Here is a 24,847-nt window from a genome sequence, read left to right on the forward strand (position 1 = left end):
AAGAAGACAAAAAGTCTGTAAACCCTGAATTCACTGATTTGATTTGACTAACTGAGTAAAAAGTAATGTATTTAAAAATAGACTTAAAAAAAAGAACTTGTATTCTATAATATTTACTTCTAAAACAAATCTGATTGAGTACATGATCTTCAGAAAACAAAGACTTTGAGTTGGATCATTTTTCAAGTGTTATTGAAAAGAATCAGCAGTTTGAGATGATTGGCCTGCTTCATCAGATTACTTTCAGCATTGGTGTAGCCTGAGCAGCCCAGAGAAGGGAGGCCATCCACCTCCCTGAGAGCCAGAGACAGAAAGGGGCTTAGGGTTGCCAGGTTGGCTCAGGTGCCAGGTTTGGGGTTGTTTGCCTCCACCTCTCCTGTATCTGTGTATGAACAGCAGCTGCTGCACCGGCTTTTGTTCAGCCTCCTCCTTTGTGTCAGGGTCACCCTTTCTGACAGGAGCTGTGTTCCCTGCTTTGCACATGCACGCACACACATGCACACACGTCTGCTTCATCTCTTTAGCTCAGATTTATGTTCTGGAAAGTTCCCACAAACTAAACCGTCCAGCTCCAATCGCCATGATGCGACCGTAAAAACAAGGAAATGTCCTCACAACTTAGTTAACATGCCTGTAAAGTGCACGCACACACGTGCACACGCTTGTGCACATGTTGAAGTGGATGTGAGCTGACTCGCAGTCAAACAGGAGAAGTCTCTTTCTGCAGATTTTCATCTTTATCCCGTCTCCTTGTCTCCTCTTTTTGCTGCTTCTGGATAAGATGGTGCTAATTGCCCACAATGCTCTGTGTGTGTGTGTGTGTGTGTGTGCACGTGCACGTATGTGTGTGAATTTGTTCTCTAAATTCGGCAGCCGATGACACTAAAGCCGTCGTTAATTCAACACCTCCTCTTCAACCTCTTTGTCTCTCAAATCTTTCTATTTTTCTCTGTTCATTTCTTCTTGTATTTCTCTCTTTTTAATTTTTTTTATTTTTAACCTTTATTTTTATTTTTATTCCTTCATCCTATTCAAACAGCATTTCCTGCCATCCTGCTGGAAGTGAGTCAGTGCAACGGAGGAAATTTGTACTGACTACTGTAGTCTGAACTGGCACTGGTGAGGTTGGCTGCCTTCATGGCTGCTCCTACAGTCGTACTACGTATGTGACAAATACAATTAGACCATAACTTCTAGTGGATTGTATGAGAACACTGATTAACTGATGGTTAAACTGTGAGCTTGTGGTTACAGGGATGAAAGAAAAGTATTAGCTAAAGTGGGGATAAAAGTATTTGTCGGCCATTGATTCTGCACACTGTCCCTCTTAAAAGGCTGAGAGAAGTCTGTCCTGTTCATCAGAAACAATTTAGCTCTCAAAGACACAGACCAAATGCAAATTCTTCCCCTACCACTATGGCTTTTCCCATCGCCTGCAAATTGTAGGGGCATTTGGAAGGGTAAGGTTGTCCGAAATAGTTTTTTAAGGGCCCTCCGCTGCGAGGAGAAGCGCTTTTCTTCACGTGGGTGTACCCTGATGCACAGAAGTTTACATGGAAATGTAGGTAAGAACTTTTTGTTTTAGCATGACATTTTAAAAGCTATAAAACCATTGTTCTTTTATATTAGCAGCTCTGCGCCAACGTGGATGACCAGCGTCTATTGATGACGTCATCGAGTGAGAGTAACGTCCGAATTAGAAGACACTATTTTTTCGTAACTCTCCATTCGGAGGGCTAAATGTAGGGGTAGGGAGAAGCTGGAGGGGTAGAAGAAGAATTCAGATTCGGCTTATGATGTGTTTGGGGTCATTGTCATGCTTGAAGATTCAGCCATGTTTTCCCTCCTCAATGCTCTCACTGATGGAAGGAGGTTTTAGGTCCAAAATCTCACCATACACCTCATTCATGCTTTCCTTAATGCAGATCAGTCGTCCTGTCCTCTTTGCAGAAAAACAAACCCAAACCATGATGTTTCCACCTCCATGCTTCACAGTCAGTATAATGTTCTGCGGATGTAACTCAGCATTGGTTTTCCACTAAACATGGCAAGTGGCGTTTTTACGAAAGAGTTTCATTTTGGTCTATAGCAACCTTCGTTGCTGTGGTTCCAGCTCTCTTCAGGTCGTTGACCAGTTCCTGTGTGTATGTCTCGTGTTTCCTCATGTTCTCCAACACATTTGTTCCACTTGTGAGATCTTCATGGAGCCACTCCAGGTGGAGACAGATTATTAGTGATCTTGTATTCCGTTTTCTAATAATTGCTCCAACAGTTGATCTTTTCTTTTCGAGCTGCTTGTTCAGGTCCATAGTCTTGTCCCTGGTGTCCTTTGACAGCTCTTTGGTCATTGGTGAAGAGGTTTCAGTCTGACTGTTTTAGATTGTGGACAGGTGTCTTTTCTGCACATAACCAGTTCAAACAGGTTATATTAATACAGGTAACCAGTGGAGGATAGAAGAGCTTCTGAACAAAGAAGGAACAGAACTCTTGTTTGTTTGATGAAGACAAACACTTATTTTCTGCTCCATTTTACAAAGAAATTATTTACAAATCAAATAGCGTAATTTCTTGGATTCTTGTTTTTATTATGAACATTACGAACTAAACTCAGCTTTTTAAGTGGAATAACCTGCAGAATCAATTAATTCTTTTTTGCAGCCCCACACAGCAAATATCTGCTGCATTTTAAAAAAAACGTTTTTGTCGAGGGATTTTTTATTTATGTAACTGGATAAATACTGACTCAGGTTTCATGAGTTTGTTTGTTGGCATATTAATGCTTTGCAGCAACAATAACGGCATGGCACACGAGCAGAATCTACAAAAAAAGCTGTTTTTCCAAATTTTTACTCACAAAACAAATGCACAGATATGAGCACATATGCAACTCATGCAGATTCCGATTCTCTTTTTTCATCCTGCTGTTTTCTCTTTATCAATGCACTCTTCTTCCGCTGAGCTCTGAATTCATCTTTACCTCTCCTGTCCTGAAATTGTGCTGCAGGATTTCAGGCAGAGAGGTTCAGGAAGCCGGACAGCTGCAGCTGACGCACGTTTCCTCCATTTCAATGCATCGCAAAGAGAGGTGCTAAAAAATACAGCGACAAAAAACAAGACAAAATGACTCAACGGGTTAAATGACGCGAAAGACGGGATGAGACAGAGGTAAAACAGAGAGAGGAAATCAGGAAAGACAGAAAACAAACAGAGAGGACTAATGAGGGGGAAAATAGATATTAGAAAGAGAGGAAGAGGTAAGAAAAGAGACGAAGGAAACAGGAAAAGGAGTAAAGGGAGAAAAATGACAGTCATGAGAAAAAGAAAAAAAAAGTGAGAGAAAATGCAAATGAGAGACAAGAGAAAAGAAAAGTGGGAAAAAGAAGGTTAGTAAAAGAAAAGATGAAACAGAAAAAGACAAATATCAAAATATTGAAAATATGAAATTAAAGAAAAACAAAGAGAAAAAGCAAAACAAGGGAAATTGATGAAGGCAAACCAGAAAGAAAAGATGAAAGGGTACGTGGAAGGAGAAACTATTAAAGTGTCAAAAACAAGACAAATTGATGAAAGGAAAAATATGGAGGCAATCAAAGAAAAGATAAAGAGGACAAAAGGATTGTAGGGGGGGAAAAGGACAAAGAAAAAGAGGTCACAGAGCTGGAAGGGTGTTTAGGAAAATAAATTAAAATCTGAAAAACCAAGAAATCAATGGACAGAATAAAAAAATCTTTGGACATCATCAAGAAACATGAATGTCTGGAGGGATGAAATGGAGGAAAAAATACAAGAAATATTAAATTAGAGGAAATGGTGTGAGAGAAGAAAAATAAATCAGGAAAAAAATGGAGGAAAAACTGGAAGACTCAAGGGCAAGAGGAGTCCGGAGGTGATGAACCTTTTCAAGTTGGTTTGTTTAAGTGGAAATCTTCAATTAGGAAACAGGTTGTTTTGTTTTTAATAAAGGATCCGCTTTCCTTTCAATGTTTCACTGTGCCGCCATAACACGCCTTATCTGCACTTCAACCTTGACCAGAACATGAACTGATACCTCTCTGTAAGCGTGTGCTCATATATATGGGAGTGGCTTAGTGCATGTGTGTTTGTGTGTGTGTGTGTGTGTTGGAGAGGATCGTCAGCAGACAGCACTTCCTGAGACAACATAAACCAGAAACACCATCAAGAGAACTTCTTTTCAACCTTACAAAACACTCTCTGACTTTCAGCTAGATTTGAGGAAATTAAACATTCAGAGTGTAGTTTTGAGCTCGTCCTACAGGACGTTCACCCCATGTGTGCAGCATTTGTGCCTGTCAGTAAAGAGCCAGTACTCACACCTTACTAACAATTAGAGTGTGGCACAAATGCACTGTACAACAGGATCACTCATACATCATAAGTGTGTGTAACCTACATTATCCTTACAAATCCTTCACGATACACTTACCACACACACCACGATTGGTACGCTCCATTTCCATGACGTCCCTTGTGCTATCCTAGGAACTTTAACATTGGGAGTTGGGTCATCTAGACCCACTAGACAGTGCTCTGAACCTTTTTTCTTCAATGATTTGTGATCTTCACTGGTGTCCATGGATTACATGAAATCTTTCCACCTTTATCCACCTTTGTCATGGTAGGGAGAACACGTCAATGGAAGGGGGGGGGTCATCTGGACCCCATAAGATAGCACATGGGTTAAGGAGGCCGTACGAGCCTCGGGAGAACTGCAAGACACACTCTTTACATGCACTCCCTTTTAGATCCTCTCTACGAACCTTCACGGGTCTGGACAACCCAAAACCTGCAGTGCCCGAGCGGGCGTGAGCCTAAGGCTTAACGCTGTTAAATAAACTACAATGTAAACTTAGATGTAACATAGGATAAAAGCTAAGATGCTAATTAAAATTTAACATATGATATAAACTAGATTGCAAAAATAAGATTTAAGATAAGACATAAACTAAGAAGTAAGTTAAGACTAAGATATCCAGTACAGATCAAAAGTTTGGACACACCTTCTCTTTTGGTCTGTACTGTAATTTAACACATAAACTGTGATTTAAACCAAAAATTGAACATAGATGTTAAAAAAAAAAGCTGAGACTTTTGTTTTTTATTTTTATTTTTAAAAATTAGCTGAGTTTATGTGTTAAATTACAGTGACCAAGAAGTAAACAAAAAATTAGCATGTAAACTAAGATTAAAAAAAACCAAATGATATTAATTACAACAGAATGAAAGCTGGGACATAAACTGAAAAGGTCAATTTAAATTTTTTAGATGTAAATTAAAATATAAACATAGATGTAACGACAAATTAAAATTTAGAAGTACACTAAAAGTAAGTCAAGCACTAAGCTGGCATGTGGGTTAAAATGTAAGCTGTGTTGATATCTATAACATCAATAGCTGTGTTTTCATTGACTATGAAATTACGCTAATTGGATTTTCAATCAAAAACTGGCTTTTGCATTTGCAAACAAGAGTTTATGCGTTTAGAGAAGTTGGTTTTTGAGGACTGGACACAATGAGACATATGGAGGATGAGCATACTTTGCAAAACTGCAATGGAAACACTTTTTTCAAATGAATGAAGTCACGTGACCAACTGCCAGATGGCAATGCGCTTCTTGTTAGAAACTGGCGGTCGTGGACGCGGCACAGCGGGCGCCACAAGACGTCCCACAGCATCACACAGCTCATCAAAAGTTGAGCGTGTCATGCAGAATAGTTGGATCCACAGCTTCTCTGTTAAACACCATTTCCCAAAATGGCTCCTCCGTTGCCGCTCCCACGTGTGAGGAGCTCGCCGCTCCATATACGCCAACGTCTTTTTTGATAGTTGATGATGAGCGCTAGTGCCGTGGCAGAAATCTGAATGTATCTGTTGGAAATCATTGTTCACATCCGTCCCCATGTTATTGCACGTGAGTTGGTTTGTGTTTATTCACACACTTATGATTTAATTGAAACTATGTTTTTGCAAAATTGCATCTAGAATTTTGCTAAAGTTTTACATATGTGCGCAATGGAAGCGCAGCTACTGTTAATCAAGTGAAAAATCTGTCTCCTGGCAAATGTTGAAGTAAACTTAAATGTACACTTCTCTGATTGAATTTACGACAATAACAACCAGTCAGTGTAATTCCAGGTTGAAATCAGATCTCAGATTGAAAAAAACACATCGGTGATGTATTTTTTTTAGAAACTCATCACATGATCGATGGGGCTGAATATGCAGCCAAGGCTCCCTTCCTCCCTCAAAGATGACTCAGAAACAAGGCACAGGTAGAAACAACGGGGAAGGCTTGACGCTAACACAAAGAGAGCCACACACCGGCCTGTGAGGTGAAGTCATTGATGCCAGAGCGGGCCAGCCCAGAGGACTTGGCTCAGCCCCTGAGTCAGGTTGGCTCAATGTGGGAGAGCCGGTCTGGACCGTCTGCAGCTCGAGCAGCAACAAAGCACAAAGAAGCAACTACTGGCAGTCAGGGACAATCAGTCAGCCCTGCTGAGAAGCAGGAAAGCACCTTCAGCAGCAGAATGATCCAACTCTCTGTGACGGGCCGGACGCAGGGAGTTCAGAGCCAAACGTCTGAGGACAGGAAGAAAGGAAGGAGGAGAGCCTCGTCATAAAAACCTGCAAGATCACAAGCTCTGGGCTTTATGGAAGAGTGAAGAGTAACACTTTCAGAGAGGAGCAGAGACTAAAAGACAATTTGTCCTTAACAGTTGGGTCTTATCCAGTTTATGGCTCAATAAATCAGACAAACGCAGAGAGTTGGCTGAGGCTGGTTTGCACTCATCAGACAAAAAACTAATGGTAGTGTTTATAACTCAGCAGCTCGTGGAGTCTGATCCCACCTCCAATGAGTTTGTTCCTCACATCCCTGCCACCAATCAGCTGCGTCTACATTAGTTTGCTCTCAATTTTTTTATTTTTATTATTATTTTTTAACCTATTCAGTTTTTGTTAATTAAACGTTTTTTCATGTTTTATTCTGTTACACCAAAAAAAGGGATGTTTCACTTAAATTTGGTCAGGATGTGACCCAGGTCTGATTATGGTGCAGATAAGAGGCGACACGTGGCATTTAAAAACAGTTTTGTAAACCAAATCTGCAAGTCCCACCCTGATCATCTTTTCATCTATCTTCATAAGTGTTGGCCGTGGTCTTTTAATTCTGTTGGTCATTTTTAGAGAAAACCTAAAAACATGTGGTTTTCCAGGACATAGTTTCTGCAGAGCAGCAGGAGTTCATCAGGAACTCACCTCTGAGTTGTGGGCAGAACTGTTGGCAAGGAGCAATCCCCCCCCCCCCCCCCATTCCCTTCCCTGTTGCTCTCTGTTTAAACTCTCTCCCACTAGCTTACAGCCCCTCACATCCCCAACCTAACATTACCGGAGCAACAATAACGGCAAGCAATACTGGAGCTGTCCAGCCGTACAGCTTAGATCCAGATTCCAGCTCAGACGTGGAAAACAAAGACGTTCATGGATCTATTTGTCTGACAGTGGATGATCAGAATGGAGCAGAGCAAGGAGCTGGTGACCCGCCCAGCACAATTTCTACGTTACAAATACAAACTATTTTTAAGGTCCTGATCCAAATGGTCCAACCATTTGGATAAAAAATACTTAGAAATACAATCTTATGATCACCGTAATCTTTTTTATATATGTCCTCCATCATTAAAAGAAATTCTACAAGTACATGTCAAAAACACCAAAACATAATTTTCATCAGAGTGGGTCTCTAAATGCATGAAAATGAAATGTTACTCTTTTTCACGTAGTTATGAAGACTCAAAATCATCGTTGAAAATTTAAGGGCCCCATGGACTGTTGGGAAGATGCTGATAGCTGCTCCTTCTTACGTCTGGTTTACTTTCACACACAGGGCGAAAGTGTGTTGATTCACTCAGGAGAGAACCAAAGGCAAAAGCAGAACAGACTTCCTGGAAAAATCACCGTTCCAACAGCTGCTCAGTGTGGGAACGGTTCTGACAAGACCAGAGAAGAAATAGGAAAAGTGGCTAGTCACTCATCCTCTGACCATCATGTAAAAAGAAGTAGCTTCTCACTAAACTACGGTCAGTCAGCAGACATTTGAACTTTTCACGATTCCTCTTCTTTCAGATTCACATCGTCAATTTTTTTTCTAGTGGTTAGACTTAGAGATCTGGTTGTGTCTTTGCGCTGTGGAAAGTTAATCTGCTGACACGCTGAAGCAAACTGCACCAAAGTTCCTCTGAAAATTAGCAGAATTTCTCAAGAGGATGAGATAGAGTAAAGGTGAGCAAGACATCTATCAGAGGAAACCAGCTCAGGCCAGGACCAAACCTGCCCGTGTGAATGAATGCAGCAGCTTTATTATTGAGAACGTCCTAAATGTTGACTTTCAATAATGCAGTCTAAAGACTTTGCTTTACAGCGTGCATTAAAACAGAAATGTCATCACATGTGGAGCTCTGCGCCTTCCCAAAAGGTCGCTTTGAAGTGTCTGTTGAGGTTTGAGTTCGTCATCCAGCAGGCAGCTTGGACGTGACGCCCAGAGGCGTCTGCATGTCAGGGTCACCCTCGATCTTCACCACCTCCTTCCCCATCCTGAAGCCAAACGGCCCCCGAGGCCCTCTGCCAGATCAGCTTGGCGCTCTGCCTGACGTCAGTGAATCATGTCCTTAGCTGGGCAGCGGCTGAGATCGCAGCAGGGCTGTGACAAAATGTGTTTTCTTCTCTCAGCCTAATTGAATTGAGGGTGCTGCATATTCACTGCTGCGGCTGCTGGACAGCAGTGTCCTTCTTTTGGTGGTGGTGGTGGTGTGTGTGTCTGTGTGTGTGTGTGTGTGTGGGGGGGGGGGGGTTCTGAGCGTTTTGGCTCTCCATCACTACACAGTGACAGGCCACTCTGCTTTTACAGAAGAGCAGCAAGTGCTGATGGGATTGATCCTGACTAATGCCGATCAAGCGGCTGCGCAGCCCCCCATCGGCATCCTCCATGACACCATACGAGAGGACTGCAAAGTTGCAGCAGGAGAAGTTTCTGAGCTCTGCTCTGAGCTGCAGAAGTGAAGCTGCATGTTTGCGTCACGCTGCCCACTGTAGCATCGTCTCTTCATTGGGGTTATGGAGCTCCGGCTCTAAGGCTGAAGCAGCTTGATGCTGCTCAGAACCAGATGAAACTTCAGTTCCAGTGGAGTCTGCTTCACCGCTCTCTGCTGGAGTTTGCACGCTATGTTTACAAATCGACAAAATGTAAAATGAGCAGCACTAATGGAGAGCTTAGTGCACCATCATTCGCTCATTTACCAGTCAGTCACAGGTTGATCATCAGCAATCCTCTGAGCACTCCTGCAGGAGGAGAGCACGCCACTTTCATTAAGATGAGTTCACAACCACACCTCAGTGTCTGTATTTTTAACTTCCGTCTGGACACACACTCATGCACACGTAGGATGTACAACTGTACAGAAATAAGTATAGACAAAACCCAAACACATTCAAATGTTTACACCAATGCAACTGTCATACCTGTGTGAGCACAGAGGCAGACTAGGAACAGAAGTGTTTCAAGCATTCCTGTTCTGCTAATAAAGGTAGAGACATGTGTACTGCGATTCCCAAATAGTTTTTACAATATTGGGGGGAAAAAAACTAAAGTCCTGCAGCACCAGGTGCTGTTTTTTTGAAAACGTGCACAAAGGAAAATGTAGCTGCTAGTAGAAATGACAGCTTAAGAAACAGAAAAATTATTTCCATCTATTTCCTGTACCTTTGATCTAAATTTTGTCTGATCTCTTATGAATAGATTTTTTTATTTCTTAAATCAGACAGCTGTAGATCAATACAGACTATGAGTTTCTCCTTTTTTTTAAATTTTTGGATGCTGGTGTGCCACGGGATTTTTGTCAAGGTTAAAGTGTGCCATGGCTCAAAAAAGGTTGAAAAACACTGTCCTAGAAAACAACAGTTTTTAAAGTTTTGCTAAAAACGGCATAATTATTATTAAGAGACCACTGGAAATACTTTTACAATAGATGGGGAGATGATGCATTAGTTTTTTTTGTATTTTTTCTCTTTTGGCCTCTATTGTGATGGTGAACACTGAGGGCCTAATTGCAGGAAGTTTAGTTTTCATAAAAAGCTTTAATATTCAAACACTTGAAGCATGCTACCCAGGAAACCAATAAAGCATTCCGACACCAGTGACGTTGTGAAGGCTCCTTAACCCTTGTGTTATCTTAGATGACCCCCCCCATTACATTGACGTGTTCTCCCTACCATGATAAAGGTGGAAAGATTTCATGTAATCCATGGACACCAGTGAAGATCACAAATCATTGAAGAAAAAAGGTTCAGAACACTGTCTAGTGGGTCTAGATGACCCAAGTGCCAAGGATAGCACAAGGGTTAAATTCCTACAACACAAGTCACTCATAGAAAAACAGCTGCACAGCAGCCTGCAATAGCATACACCACATTGATTAGGAATTTTTAATTTAATTGTTTTAACTTATTGTGTTTTTGATCTTATTTTTAATTATTCTGGCAGTGATAAGTTCAGGTTTTGCATAAGTAAAGTTGAATAACTGTTATTTTGTTGTAGCTGTTGCTGATGTACCATAGCAGAGTTGGATTTCATACTGATGTCTACAGTTTACAAAATATATTTTATTAAGAATACTTAATCTCTGAGTGATGCAGGTATCACATACGTGACATGTTAACCACCTGTGCCAGTGCAATAATAATCAATACTATGATATGATTTAAATCATTTTTTCGGAACTATATTTTTGGCATTGCCAATTTTTGGTTATGCAGTTAGCGCACAGCTATCTTGAGTTTATTTGAAGTTTTGTGATGAGAAGACATTTACTTTAGATTCAGTCATTTACTCTTGAAGGTCCAGGATGTGATTGGACCTTTATGTGCATTTTTGAGTTTGCCTTTATGCTTTTAGTTTTAAAAACAGTTTACCCTACCCTGTGTTTTTGTTGTTGTGAAAAGTCACCTGTTGTTGATCATTGGACACAACCCCCAACAAAGTTAAATAGGATCTTTCACAAATTTAACTACCTTGGGAGTCTTTCAGGCAAGCAGCTCAAGCAGTGCGTTTACCTGGTTACTCCTCCCTGTGGGCGTTTCCATCTAATCAACTCACCTGTTCAGCGTCCTATTTAAGTCCAGGTGCGGTCCAATCCTCTTCTTTCATTTCTGTGAGCTCTGCGTTCGTCACCCCACCCTCCTCCCCGGCTTCCACCTTTGACCTCTGTTAGGGGTACCGGTAGTTTAAAACCCAAAGTTTTCTTTGGAGATCTTTGGTTTTTGGATCTAAGCGGAGCCTTATGCCAAACTAAAAGAAATATGGAATAAATCTTCTTTACTGCATGAGTTGTCTGACTGAAAAACTTTTGTTGCTGTTTTTTAAAATAGGTTTTAGATATTGTCCTCCCAAAAACACTTATTTACGGCTGGACTCACATGAACACATCTCACGCATGTTCACATTTTGGGAAACAACAAAGTTAAACATTTTGGGAATCATAAAGGATATGCATGAAGATGCAGGAATAATCCAGCTGTTTAGGTAACGATTTATACTAACTGAAGGATCCCACAGAAATGATCCGTCTCTTTCCAAAGAGCAGTTGCTGTACAGCAGCACACAGGGACACGTCAGTTTTTGTTCTCGTCATCATCAGTGTTGATAGATACTTTAATCACTTCCTAGTCTGAGGAACACCCCAGAGCTGAGTCTCCGTCTCCACCATGACGTTTTTGTGTGTCACAGCTGGATCTGCTCATCTCACAGTTCACATCAAGCACACAAAATGTCTCAAAACTCTTGAATACCTCTTCAGACTTGTTCATCCCACAAAATCTATTTGAAGTGGCGCCAACGACCAGGGAAAGAAAATGTATTGATTGGTTGATGTGATGTCTTTTTTGTTCAACAGGATAAATGGTGATTCCATCGTCTGCAACGTAGAAAAATAATAAAGTAAATGATTTATTGGAAGTGAAAACAGACAGTCAGCGCATCACTAAATGGTCAGAAATGCTCTAGAAAACCGGTCCTGTGATTTGGTCTCTGTGGTTGAAAATGGCAAAAAATTACTAATTGGACCTCTTTTTAATCTTTTTTACTGTAAAAGATATTTTGGGTGAAAGTTAGGCTGCTTGGATGTCATTTTACTAAAAAAAATAATTTCCTTTAATTTACTTTAAAGGCAATATTTAAAGGAATATTTTTTTAAATCATTTTCATTTTTAGGTCCATTTATATTTAGATTTTCATTTGTTTCTGTGGTTGGTTTCCAAAAAAGAAAAGTCATCTTCTGACATGTTATGGAGTCAAACGGTCTGACGAAATGTGTGTTTTGTGTTCAGGAAATGTTTTATGCTGGTCAATAAAGATTCTAGTGTGGGTCACATTCATGTTTATATTACAGGACAGTTGATGGGAAAATGGGAGATGAAATATGTTAGAAATTAATCAGAGCTGTTTAACGGCTGTGGGTTCGCATGGATTTTATGGACTGTTTCATTGGGACTTGGCGTGTGTTTGCATGTTTGCCCTCACAGAGAAAAGCGCTGACCTGCTTTATTTTCATATTTCATTTTGTTTCCATTGATTGAAAACACAGAATAGTGATTTGAGTGTTTTTGAACAAAGCCCATTGAGACGATTGTTGGGCTATACAAATAAAATTTGATTGAATTTAATTGAATTGAAGCAAAAAGACACAATTGTCAGACTGTGCTTTGGAGTTGCTAATGCTGCAGACTGTACCAAACTCACCGCCATAATATCTCAAGTCTCAAGTAAACTGTCAAGTCTACTGATGCCAGGGCCGTCTGAACCATACAAACGGTCTGGTTTGGGTGCTGTGAACGCACCATTCCATGCTGGGACATGATTGGGTGAACCGTGCAGAGGTCCGCGTAAAGCCATGTCAAACAGCCGCCACATACAATTCCGCCGATAGCTCATGTATGACATTTAGGTCTTTCGTGATGCATGAGTGATATACGACTCTGTTCACCGTTCGTTGATGTGCACAGATGTCGGTCGAGGGTTTCGGCCAACAGGTCATTACATGAATTTGGTTTGGGCTGTTCAAATTTTTCGGTTGGTTGCAGTTCTCTGTGCAATATAGATCTGGTGTGATGGCTAATTGTGGTCAAGTACTGATTCTCTAAAGATCTGATGTTGGGAGAAATGAAAAAAGAATTCAAGGATAAAAGCTACGCTTTACTCTACATGGCAGACCTTAGTGGAAAATGTGAAATACTTCCAGGTCTAAAAGACTTCCTTTCTCTATGTGCTCACAAGACCTCTTGTTTTCTTTTTTTTGCAAGGGATAATCCCCTCCAAAGTGTGCATTTTAGAAATTTACACTTGCCGTAGAAGTCTGAACCGGTTGCTGTCCGTTCATTTCTGAAAATGGAATCTTAAAAGGACATTGTCCCACCTATAACATGGTCACTTACAAGAGAAAACAGATTTCTGTCAATTTTTTAGTTCTTTATTCTTGTTATTCTTTTTTGAGATTAGATTGCTTTTTCACAAAAAGCAGACCATTTGATACGTGGTGTGGCGCGTTGTCATAGTAACGGCTGAGCCGGCAGAGGCAAAGGAAAGCGATATATCTATGCTGATCGTTACGATAGGTTAAACAAAGCATTAATTCACCTCTAACCGCATGTTTTTGTCCAGATGATGAAGCTAAATTTTAAAGAAGCCGGCGCAATGATACAGAACATTTCTGCTATGTGACCGGAACTTCTTTTTTAGGCGTGCAGTATCACTTTTTAATCCACACCCAGCACCCAATCAAAATCAATAATTCACTTGGACAATGGTACAACAGTGGATGATCAACCAGTGAAGAGAATGCACGCTGCCACCTACTGTTGTGTGGTAAAACATCGGTGCACCAACCGGCATCTTTAAGGACAGTCTGAGCACTGGATCCTGGATCCATCCTTTAAAAAAAACAAAAAAAATGTCAGTGTTTGTAACACGTTTAGGTATATACATATAAAAGATGGCTGATGAGGTAGGACATAATAATTGTGGAGGATATGTATGATTTTCATTTGGGGGGAGCCAGTTTAGCTCGTGCTGGTTTGCGGCGCCTTCCGTCCGTGAAACCCGGGCTCAACTCCAGGCTGCTCCCTGTTCCCTTCTCTACCTCTGCCGGTTCCAAGCCCGGTATGAGAAGGTTGCGTCAGGAAGGGCATCCGGCGTAAAACATTGCCAAGTTTACCATGCGACTTGTTCGCTGTGGCGACCCCTGATGGGAGAAGCCGAAAGTGGAAGAAGATGTATGATTTTCATTTCTGATTGACTGACCTCAAATGGATCCAGAACATCTTCATCCAAACTTCCAGCAGTGAGACTCAGACAGAAATTCCTGCTACTGAACAGTGAAGTTTTCCAGATTCTTGGATTTCTTCCAGATCATCAAGTGGAAATGAAATCTGTGTCCAAACAAACAAGTAAACTAGAATGAATATCAAATCCATTCACATTTTAGTTTCCTAAAGTTCACCACAGTTGTTTTTCCACATCCAAAGAATCCAAAGGGAACATTGTTAGAACATTCTAGACACTGGATGGTCACATGACTTCATTCAAAGTCTGTCCACACATTGGACTGGAATGATGGACAGATCTGTTTTAATGACATCACGTGTGTTGTCCGCTGATGCACTTGGTGGTTTTTATATTATAGTAAAATAAGCCTACCATTCGAAATGGTATTTTCCAAGATGGATTTGTTCAATTTATTTTATTTTAAAACTGTCTTTTTAAATGGTACAAGTTGATTTGATTCGAGTAACATCTTGCCTCAGACAGATCGATCTGGTTGGATTGTAGGACTAGAAAGCGATTCAATTTTTTATCGTTAAAGTACTAGTTTTATGGAGGTCACAATTCCAAAAAGGGGAGAGGCGTTATGTTGAAATCCACATGGCCACTGATGCAACACTGTTCCAGATAAGACTTCTTCTGTGAAGAAGAAAACAAGCTGAAACAGAAGATGTGCAGATCTGAGAGTCTGCAGACTCATTTAATGCATTTGTCTGTTGTTTGGCCTGGAGCTGAACAAAGCAGTTTGGTGCTGATTACTGTGTGCGCGATGACATACTTCTAAGTGACTCTCAGGTGGTGATTTCCGTTAGTTCCAGAAAGATATTTCCTCGATTTTGTCTTTGAAATCAACAAATAAAAGAGCATAAATGTTCTCAGGTGTCAAAGAATCATTTTAAACCCCTTTATTGGCGTGTGTCTGCAGACAACAGTCAGTTTAGAGGGAACTGTCAAATGTTTTACTATTGAGAACTATTGAGAATGTAAAAACTGTTGTAATCCCTGTGATTTATTTTGTAGACGTACACACTGTAATGACTGTCATTTTGAGCCAACTGAAGAGTTGCCTAAAAAAGCAGCCTGAAATGTGACGGACATGCTGAAGTCAACTTTGTTCAACGCCATAACATATAAAAGATGGCTGATGAGGTAGGACAAAATAATTGTGGAGTCTACCTCATTGACTGTACATGAGAACTGGACTGAGTGACCCCTCCCCCCTGATGTTCCCAACATCAGGGGGGAGGGGTACATTGACGCCATTGAGTTGAATTCAGAAGTAAGCCATTTTTCGTTTGATGATGTCACACTTAACACTTACTCAGTCCAGTTCTCACATACAGTCAATGTTCCATCCATGGGTACATCTATCTGCCAATCATAGCAACACAGCAGCCCTAATACTGCACACATTTCAGCTCTAATTCCCCTGCAGGAGCAGCCGTCGGTCTGTGGCATCATCCTCAGTCAATACCACTGTTCCTGTGCTTTTTTCTTTCTGTCCGACTGATTGAAACCAGACCTTCCATTTGTCATGTGACTCATGCCCCTACCTCTTTAAGCAGCAAGCAACATGACTATTCAGAACCGCTGGTGAAGGACTCCATTTGCAGGAGACCATGCCTGTGGCAGAACTCAATGGTTGAGTAAATAAACTTGCACATGACAAAACCATTGAAAAAAAGGGATCAAAAACAGAGAACCGGAACAGCAGAGACTCATAAATGCTGAGATAAAAACAGCTTTGAATTGTTAACTTAAACTGTGTGATGGGGAAAAAAATGAAATAGAACTTAATTACAACAAAACAAAACAAAAAAATCCCATGAAAAGCTAACTTGAGTGCTCAGTTCTCACAAGGACAGATTTTCTTTGAAGACACATTGCGGACTTTACATTAGAAAAACTATAACTTCCTTCAAACACTCTAAAGCAAAAAGCAATGGGGATATTTTTTATTTATAAGCTTGATACCTTTCTTTGTCACAACTTTGTTGTGTGTTCATCTGGACTAAACAAGCAGCTCATCAGCAGAGATTGTACAGCAGGTCTTTGTGTGTGTGTGTGTGTGTGTGTGTGTGGGGGGGGGGGGGGTTGTTTATGTAGAATTACAGGTTTCTATGACACACACACACCCCCACACACACACTCACACACACTAAACTCCTCGTAATCATGTTGTCACTCTCTCTAACCGTGACTTCATACTCGATCATCCCATTTCTGACAGTTATGAGACTTGTGAGATCACACGTTACAGGACATCCCATAATAGCTAACCACACTCAGACAGTTAGCATAAGTCTGTGTGCCCTGAGGACGCGGACTGACACAGCAGCATCTCCGCGCTGATGAATGTGAAGTTTGGAGGAGACGGAGCTCCATCCGGCTGCAGAGCTTCTCAGGCTGATTGCTGCTGTTTCTGACTGAGCAGCGCTTAATGAGAAGCTGAGTGAAGCCATGAAAGTCCAGGGTGGCGAGCCCCTGCCTCAGAGGACGCAATCATTCTGCGAGCGGAGAAGCAGTTTAACCGCAGCTCCATCATGACACTTTAAACACTCGAATCAAACCCTCCCCACGGCATGACTCACGGTGGAGGAGGAGTGCACTCAACAGGTTGTTTGAACAGGCGGATTCTGCGTACAGACCCGGCTGGTTTTCATCCTGTCACGCTCTTATTGAACTTGACCAATCCAAAACATGACGACCAGCACGGAAGAATTCTTTTATTTGAAGGAAACCATTCCTTCCATTTTAAAGTAATCTAAACAAAATGATCCTAAAAGTCCCACTTCAATGAAAAATCTGTTTTTGGTGCTTTTATCGTCTTCTTGTGGCGTTTTTCTCATGGTGGAGGACACGAATAAGGAAAATTAAGCTTCAAACTGCATTTCTGAGTATTTCTTTATTACTTTGAATCATGATCAGACAAAAAAAAACATCGTTTGAAATGTTGTTGAATGTCGTACAATCGAGAGGAGGCTCTCTCCCCGCTCTGCTCCATTCTGATGCATTGCAGACATAAGATCCCTGAACATCTTTTTTTTTCTCGTCTGAGCTGGAATCTGGATCTAAACTGTACGGCGGGATAGCGACGATATTGTTCGCTGTTTTGGTTGCTTGTCAGACAGACACAGGACATGCTGGAAATGCTGTGTCTCACATAGAAGCCTGTCTGGAAACTCTTTAGCAGGTGTTTTTGCAACACATGCGGTTAGTTTTTTTGATTCTGTCATTGTACCCACCATTAATGAATGAGAAAGGTTTGTTTTCCACACTGCTTTGGTTTGCCATGCGTGGCTGATTGCATCTTGAAAAGAGAGGAGATGTGGTCATGGACTTAATGAAGGAACTACACACCAGAAAAGCATGTTTACAACCCTGAAACTCCTGCTCTGCTGTCAGAAATGCAGCAGTTTTAGGAGAAAGTGTTCCTGTAGAAGTTCTTGTCTCAGATTTGTTGGCTTCATCAGTGCTGCTAAAGACTGTTCGCAGCAGCCGTGCTGTTGAAGGGCATTCGGAGTGAGGCTCAATCAACGGGAGACTCAATTATGACACAAAAACTGTTGGAAAACAGCGGAAAGTTGAAGGGAGGAGTGATTAAAGGCGTCTCCTCTGTGTCTGCAGCTGGTATACCGGGCCAGTCAGCAGCAGGATCAGGATGAGAAGATGGCTGGCTGTGTGTTTCCAATGGGACCAGAGAGCTTTCAGCGCTTCACGCCGGACTCCCTGGCGGCCATCGAGCAGCGCATCGCCCAGGAGGAGGCCCGACGCAAAAAACATTACCAGGAGGTACGTGCACAGCCTCCTCAGCCTGTTCCACAGAGGCGCTGCGTCATGCTCTGGATGCTTGTGTGCACAGGACCTGGGCGATGTGGAGCTCCCCAGACCCCGGCCTGACCTGGAGGCGGGGAAACAGCTGCCACGCATCTTCGCTGACATCCCTCCTCATCTGTTGGGCGTTCCCCTGGAAGACATCGACCCGTTCTACTTCAAAGACAAGAGGGTAGGTCTGCGCTCACGGGAGGTTTCAAAGATTAGACATCAACCACACATACACACTGAAACGGACACAAACACACAGACACACACTGTGCCAATGCGTACATAACAGTTCACTGTAGTAGAGTGTTTTTTGATATCGTGGGTTCTGATAGACTTTTAAGTCCTTGAATTGGTTTGAGGTTTTACCCCAAAGATCCAGAGCAGAGAATTTGTGGGACATTTCAGGTGTTTGTTCACCATCTTCAGGAAGTATGCCGCTGCAGTGCCTTCTTCACCCTTTAACATCAGATCTTCAGCTTAAGTGTTGACATTATTTTGACTTCTGAAACTTCAACCGTTTACGCAATTAATGGAACTCTAGCCGATTCCGACGAAGAAAAAAACAGCACAGCGCTGATGTGCAACACTTTACGTTAATAATGTCTTGGCTATTGGTGCACAGGCGACATAAAAAGACACTTTTCTCTGCATCCGAATCAACTGATTCACTGTTTTTGGGTAAACGGTCCAAGAGTTACGGCATGTCAAATATTGTGGGTTCCAGTGTTAAAGAGCATGTTGATGCTGTTAGTACATGACAGGTCCTCTGAGTTTTCGGTTCCTGTAACACTGGAAATCATCTCTACAGGAATATACAGTGGGATGAGGGAGTCTTATTTATTTTCTTTTTTTACAAAAAGTAATTGTTGGATTTTTGTTTCTTATCGGTGTTGAGAAAAACGATTGTTTCTGCATCAAACTGTCCGCCCCCACGCCCCCTCCCTTCATGCAGAATTGTTCCCACTTTTTAGCATGAGTGTTCATGCTATGGTGACTCTGGAGCTACCCTTGGACAAAATGACTTGGTCTTGGTTTCGTGGTCTGGGTGGGGTTACATCCCATCTAAACAGCTGTCCCACTGTCTGGCAGGATGCCTTCAACACCATTGATTCATGACTACAATAAGGTCAAAGTTAGTATGCTAAAGGCAGGGCTGCCCAATGGTGGACTCTCATACAGTATATGATGCTTTAAGGGATTTCTTGAGAGTTACTGGGCTTTTCACAGGGGCAACAAAGGCAGTGTGGAGTAACCACTGAGTCTAATGGTGCTGTGTAACAGTTGTGCTATCCTAGGCACCTTAACATTGGGAGTTGGGTCATCTACACCCACTAGACAGTGCGCTGAGCTTTTTTCTTCAATGATTTGTGATCTTCACTGGTGTCCATGAAATCTTTCCACCTTTATCCACCTTTGTCATGGTAGGAATAACACGTCAAAGTAAGGGGGGGGGGGTCATCTAAGATAGCACAAGGGTTAAAGGAATAGTGTCAGGTAAGGCTTTTATCTTATTTAAAAAATGCAGGGATTTCATGAATGAGTGCTTTCGTTTCTAAAACAGTCATCAATCCTGAATGTAAAAGTTGGTTGGTTACTTAGAATGGTGAAAACTGTTCAGAAGAAATGCTTCGCCGGTCGATGTTCATCCTCTCTCTTCCTCTCACTCATGGTGCAGAAAGAATTAAAAAAAAACAAGACAACATATCACAGTAAAACAGCTACAACTCAACATATTTAGACAAAACCCACACTTAAACCCAAACACAGGCAAAGGGAATGGTATCCCACAATCCCTTGCGGTGCCGATCGAACAGCAGCACCAAAGTTACACCTACTTTATTGAATTAATTTGAATGAAAGCATAATAAATGTCTGATACCTGTGTTATTTTTTTTTTTTTTTTTTTTTTTTTTTTTTTAACTTGTCCTGTCCAACAGCTAGGCAAACAGATGAGAGCTGAGGGCCTCTTGTGTTGGACATATTTTATTCTAACAAGAGGGGTTATTCATCTTCAGACAAACCAAAGGTATGTCTGAATAAACCCCTTTTGTAATTGAGGCCAAACTTTATTAATTTCAATCATGTTTGAAAATCTTTGGTGTTGGACCGGACGGAAAAGGAAAGAGGGGAACAAGAGAGAGGGACGTTAGAGAGAGGGGGGGGTAGGAGGGTGATAATAGGAGGGGAAGGGGGGTAAGACCATGAAGCAGCATAGAGCAGGCAGGTTTACTGGTTGTTTATCGTTACGGTACGGTTCAAATGTAGTACAAAAAGGGCGGGGCCTGTTCACACACACTCAAATATTATCAACACACCTGCTAGCCGCAGAAATGTCCACATGTCAACATGCACACAAAACAGATAGTGTTCACGAACGCATACTTATGCCTTTAAACCAACTAGTGTGAAATCTTTCATTCATTCAATCATGCAAACTATTAGTGCAAAGGTGAGCTAACACCTGTGCTCAGGTGAGTGTTTATGTTCTTCTAAAATGGATGGTGGAATGTGAAAAGAAGGAGGAGGAGCGCCCAGCCACCCCTACACCCATACCCCCGCCGCAGCAGCAGCGGCAGCCGGAAATCCCCCAGCGCCACACGGGAACAGGCAGGGAACAACCGCCCCCCGGGCGACCAAGACCGCCACCCAGGCCAGGGCCAGCAGGACCGCCGCGAGGCCCCCAGAGCCAGAGAGCAGGGAGGCGCAGAGGGAAAGAGAGCGCCGCCCCAGCCCAGCCAGGAAAGCAGCCCCCCGCCGCGCCGGAAGAGCCCAACGCAGGGCCCCACCGGAGAGGGACGCCCACAGCCCCAGACGAGCACCACCACCCAGGAGTTCCGGGCATCCCCCCGCCCCGACCCCAGGTACGAGCCAGGACCCCCCAAGGGAGACCCGCTCCGCACTCCAGGCAGCCACCCACCCGGCCCACGGTTGGTCCAGGTAGGAGCAAGGCAGGGGCCCGCCGCCCCCGCCCAGGAGGGGGGAACCCCGGGGAAAAAAGGGCGGCCCATAAGGGATGTTATAAATATGGCCCGACCAGGCTCGGCCATGTTGGAAGTTTGGCGGGGCCCAGCGCCCAGGGGCAAGGACCAGGACCCACCCCCCAGGGACACGAACACCCCCGGCTCAGGTGTAATATGAACCCCCCCACCGTGCGGAGAGAGCACCGCCGGGCCCAGGGAGCCGGCACCCAAGGGACACGGCCGCCATCGCCAAGGGGCCCACACCCCCCACCAGGGACGGGGTAGGGGACAGATGGACCCAGGTCCCACCTTCCTTGTAAAATGTGTGTGCGTGTATGGGTGTTTGAGAGGGTGTTTGTGTGCATGTGTGTGTGTTTATGTTTGAATGTATATATTGAAGGGGGAGGGGTGTGTGTACTAAGGGGGGTGCAGTTAAAATTGGCGAGTAGGGCACTAAGGGGACATCTCCTGATTACTCACAGTGATGTCCCCTCACCCTCCACACCAAGGGGCCCTAAATGTCTAAGGTGCGGTTAAAATTGGCGGGTAGGGTGCCAGGAGGACATCTGCTGCTTGCTGGCAGTGATGTCCAAGCACCCCCCCTACCAAGGACCCTACGTGTCTAAGGTGCAAATAAAACCGAAAGAGGGGGGGCCCACTCCATACGGCAACCATAGGAGGGGGGCCACTCCCAAGTAGCCCCCCCCCAAGGCGCATCGCAGGCTAAACCCCCCACCCCCTCACCCTAATATGAGGTTATATAAGGAAGGGGGTAAGTTGGGGACAGCTGGTAGACTGTCCCCCGGTGGTCAAACAGCCGTCCCCCAGCCCACCCCCAGCAAAAGGGGCCAGGGCCACCCAGCCCAGGGGCCCACCCCCGGAGGCGCCGACACCCCAGGCCCGGCACCACCCACCCCACACAGAGAGAGAGGAGCCAGAAAGCGTCGCCCCCCCCCGGAGCAAGCCCAGGCCCCCACCCCCAGACGCCGGCCCTAGAAGAGCTCTGGTCAGGCCTCGACGGGACCGAGGAGGCCAACCGGCCGAGGTAACCACTGATTGCCTCAGCGGAGACCCCGACCCGCTAGCCCCCCCGACCCGTACTAATAATGGGCCCCCCCTCCCCCCCAGAACGCCCCCCCACAGGACAGGGCCGACAAGCCCCCCACCCCACCCCACCCCAGACCCCGCAGCCGAAGCGGGTGACACCCAGAGCGACCGGGGGCCCCGAGAGGGTTGTCCCGTCCCGTCCCAGAGCCAGGGAAGGGCCGATCCCAGCCCCAGGTGCAGATGGGCAGCCCATCCGGCGCCGCTGGGCCCCCCCCACCCGAGCAGGGCCCCCCGCCAACCCCCCCCAGCACAGGCAAAGGGACCACCCCCCCAAGCCAAGCCAGACCACCACCCCACCCCCCCACCACGCACCCCCACACCCAAGCCCAGAGGACCACGCAGCGCCCCAGCCCGCCCCACCCAGGCACCGGACCCGACCCCCCGACCAACGGAGCCCCCCACCGCCCCCGCCAGGCACCGGAAGCCCCGACCCCCACCCCAAACCACGGCAGAAGGGCAAGGAGCAGCGACGAGCAGGCCCTCCACCCCCTAAGTCATGGAGTCAACCACAGGAGACCAGAGAGACTGAATTCTTTCAAAGTTACTTGAGCTTTGGGCTGACATTTTTTCCAAGCTGATATGATCAAACAGCAGATTTCTGTGTTGACTTATGTTTATATTTTTCTTGTTTTTCCAATTTATTAAAATAGTTTTTTTGGCAATACAAAGAGTTATGAAAATGATAGATGCTAATCCTTCTTCTATATCGATGGCACTCATGTCACCAAGCACACAAAGTGACGGTGAGGCAGTGATTGAAACCTTAAGCCAGACTGATAAATCGGCACATACCTGCTGCCAGAGAGCCCTGACAGGAGTGCAGAACCACAGTGCGTGCATGTTATTTTTTAGTTTGACTGAACTAAAAAATGATTTATCTTAACTGTAACAAATAATTAAGTTAGATCAAAGTAAAAAAGTTTATTTTTCCAACATCCATACGTGGTCTTATCACCCTCTCATGGTGGAAAAAGTATTATCTGAGCTTCTTCATCCACTAAATCATCTTCAAATGGACACACCATGCTGCTTCACCTCTTTGAAAACAAACTAACCTTCAACTAAACCTGCTCCAGACCAGGTTATGTTCAGACCATGAGTTGCTATGGCAACTTGACATACCCTGAAACATACCTCTATTTCTGGAACCGAAAACTGAGGTTATCAACTTCCTCAAACTTACCGTGGGAGCTAGCATAACCTGCTTTTTGGAATACCCCCCTGCCAATCAAAGAAATACATGCCAAAGCACACAAAAATATAAGCTTTAAAACTATTGACACCCCTGATTACAACCCCCCCCCCACCCTTCTCACAGTTTTCCTGAAAAGAAATCAAAGCTACATGAAAATGGGTTTGACACTAGACTGTTTATCTGTTTACGTTTGTTGTCAAATCTGATTTCTTTATAAAGAAATCAAAGGAAAAAGCTGCTCCTTTCTGATACCAGCATCTAGTGGTCATTTCAGGAACTGCATCGTTTAATATATCAGTTTTTCTTCATATTTAGTAATAGAAGCTGGGCTTAGTCCCCACAAAAGGGAGCAAAGAGATGCTCTTTACCCTGCTGTGTTCAACTAGTCAGAACCTAGAGTCATCTGATCCAATCAGCACCAAGCAGGCAGAGAAAACCCTAAAACAATGGTAGATGTGAAGGATCAGTGCAGGCCGGCTCTGCTTTAAGGTGATCCATTCGGTTAGTGGACAGTCAGATGAAAATGGAAACAGAACTATCTTGTTCTTTTGGGAAATTACTTGAGTGGTGTTAAAGTTTGAGAGTTCTCATCTCCAAAGTCAGTATTGTAATCAGATAATGGTGTGTAACCTGAAATAAATCACTGCAAATCTAATCCAAAGGTTTTCACGCAGACAGGATTAGAAACTCCATTGAATCTTAGGGAGCCAATCTGCTCCCAGACTCCCAAGACCTCATTAATTGTTAAAGCGGCCTTGAAAGCAGACTGTTAACCTTGGCCTCGCCCAGGGTAAGTGTTTAGGGTTATCCACCTTCCCTTTGGGATTAATAAAGTTTTTCTCTGGCTTTTGCTTGTTGCCCACTTAGAGGGAAAGTGGAGAGTCATTTGTTCTTGTTTTCTTCTGTCAGCTTTGGTTTCTGAACCAGGACCAGAACTACAGAATATCCATTTTTATGAAAGCGTAAAACAATTGTTTGTTCTGATCAGTCTGATACATTACAACAGCCTCAAAGAACGAAAACAAACCATGAAACTGAAGCAAAAGACTTGATGGAAGCTGAAAGGAAGCTCCAAGGAAAGGATGAACTACCCTTTTCTAGCAAAAATGATGAATCCTGATGCTGGCAATGCCTGTCAGATGACAGCTGAGTCAGCGCTCGTCATGATTTGAGAAACATGTTTAGAAAACAATAGATGTGGGACCAACAAATCAAACAAATGCAGCCATTTTTCCTGGCATGAAGCTCTTTCTGGACAAGCTGCTATTCTTTAAATAGTGGTGCCTCATAAACGTAAATGCTTAGATCAGACGGAATACTTCAAAATAAAGCTCCATCTTTACACTACAGAGTCAACAAAGTAAAATGACAGT

At 43.6% G+C, this 24,847-nt stretch overlaps 1 protein-coding gene across 9 annotated transcripts in view; it reads left to right on the plus strand.

The window, feature by feature from the left end:
* Nucleotides 1–24,847, plus strand: part of LOC101167997 (sodium channel protein type 5 subunit alpha) — a 254,888-nt gene that overhangs the window by 36,102 nt on the left and 193,939 nt on the right. For all 9 annotated transcript variants that reach the window (XM_078938898.1, XM_078938896.1, XM_078938901.1 and 6 more), the window contains exons 2-3: nucleotides 18,015–18,179; nucleotides 18,250–18,393. In XM_078938898.1, the coding sequence (XP_078795024.1) occupies nucleotides 18,057–18,179; nucleotides 18,250–18,393 (267 nt within the window). In that variant the 5' untranslated portion in view covers nucleotides 18,015–18,056. The remainder of the gene's footprint in view (nucleotides 1–18,014; nucleotides 18,180–18,249; nucleotides 18,394–24,847) is intronic.

Source organism: Oryzias latipes, chromosome 20 (genome assembly GCF_053564925.1).
Source record: "Oryzias latipes strain Hd-rR chromosome 20, Olatipes_Hd-rR_3.1".
NCBI classification, from domain to species: Eukaryota; Metazoa; Chordata; class Actinopteri; order Beloniformes; family Adrianichthyidae; genus Oryzias; species Oryzias latipes.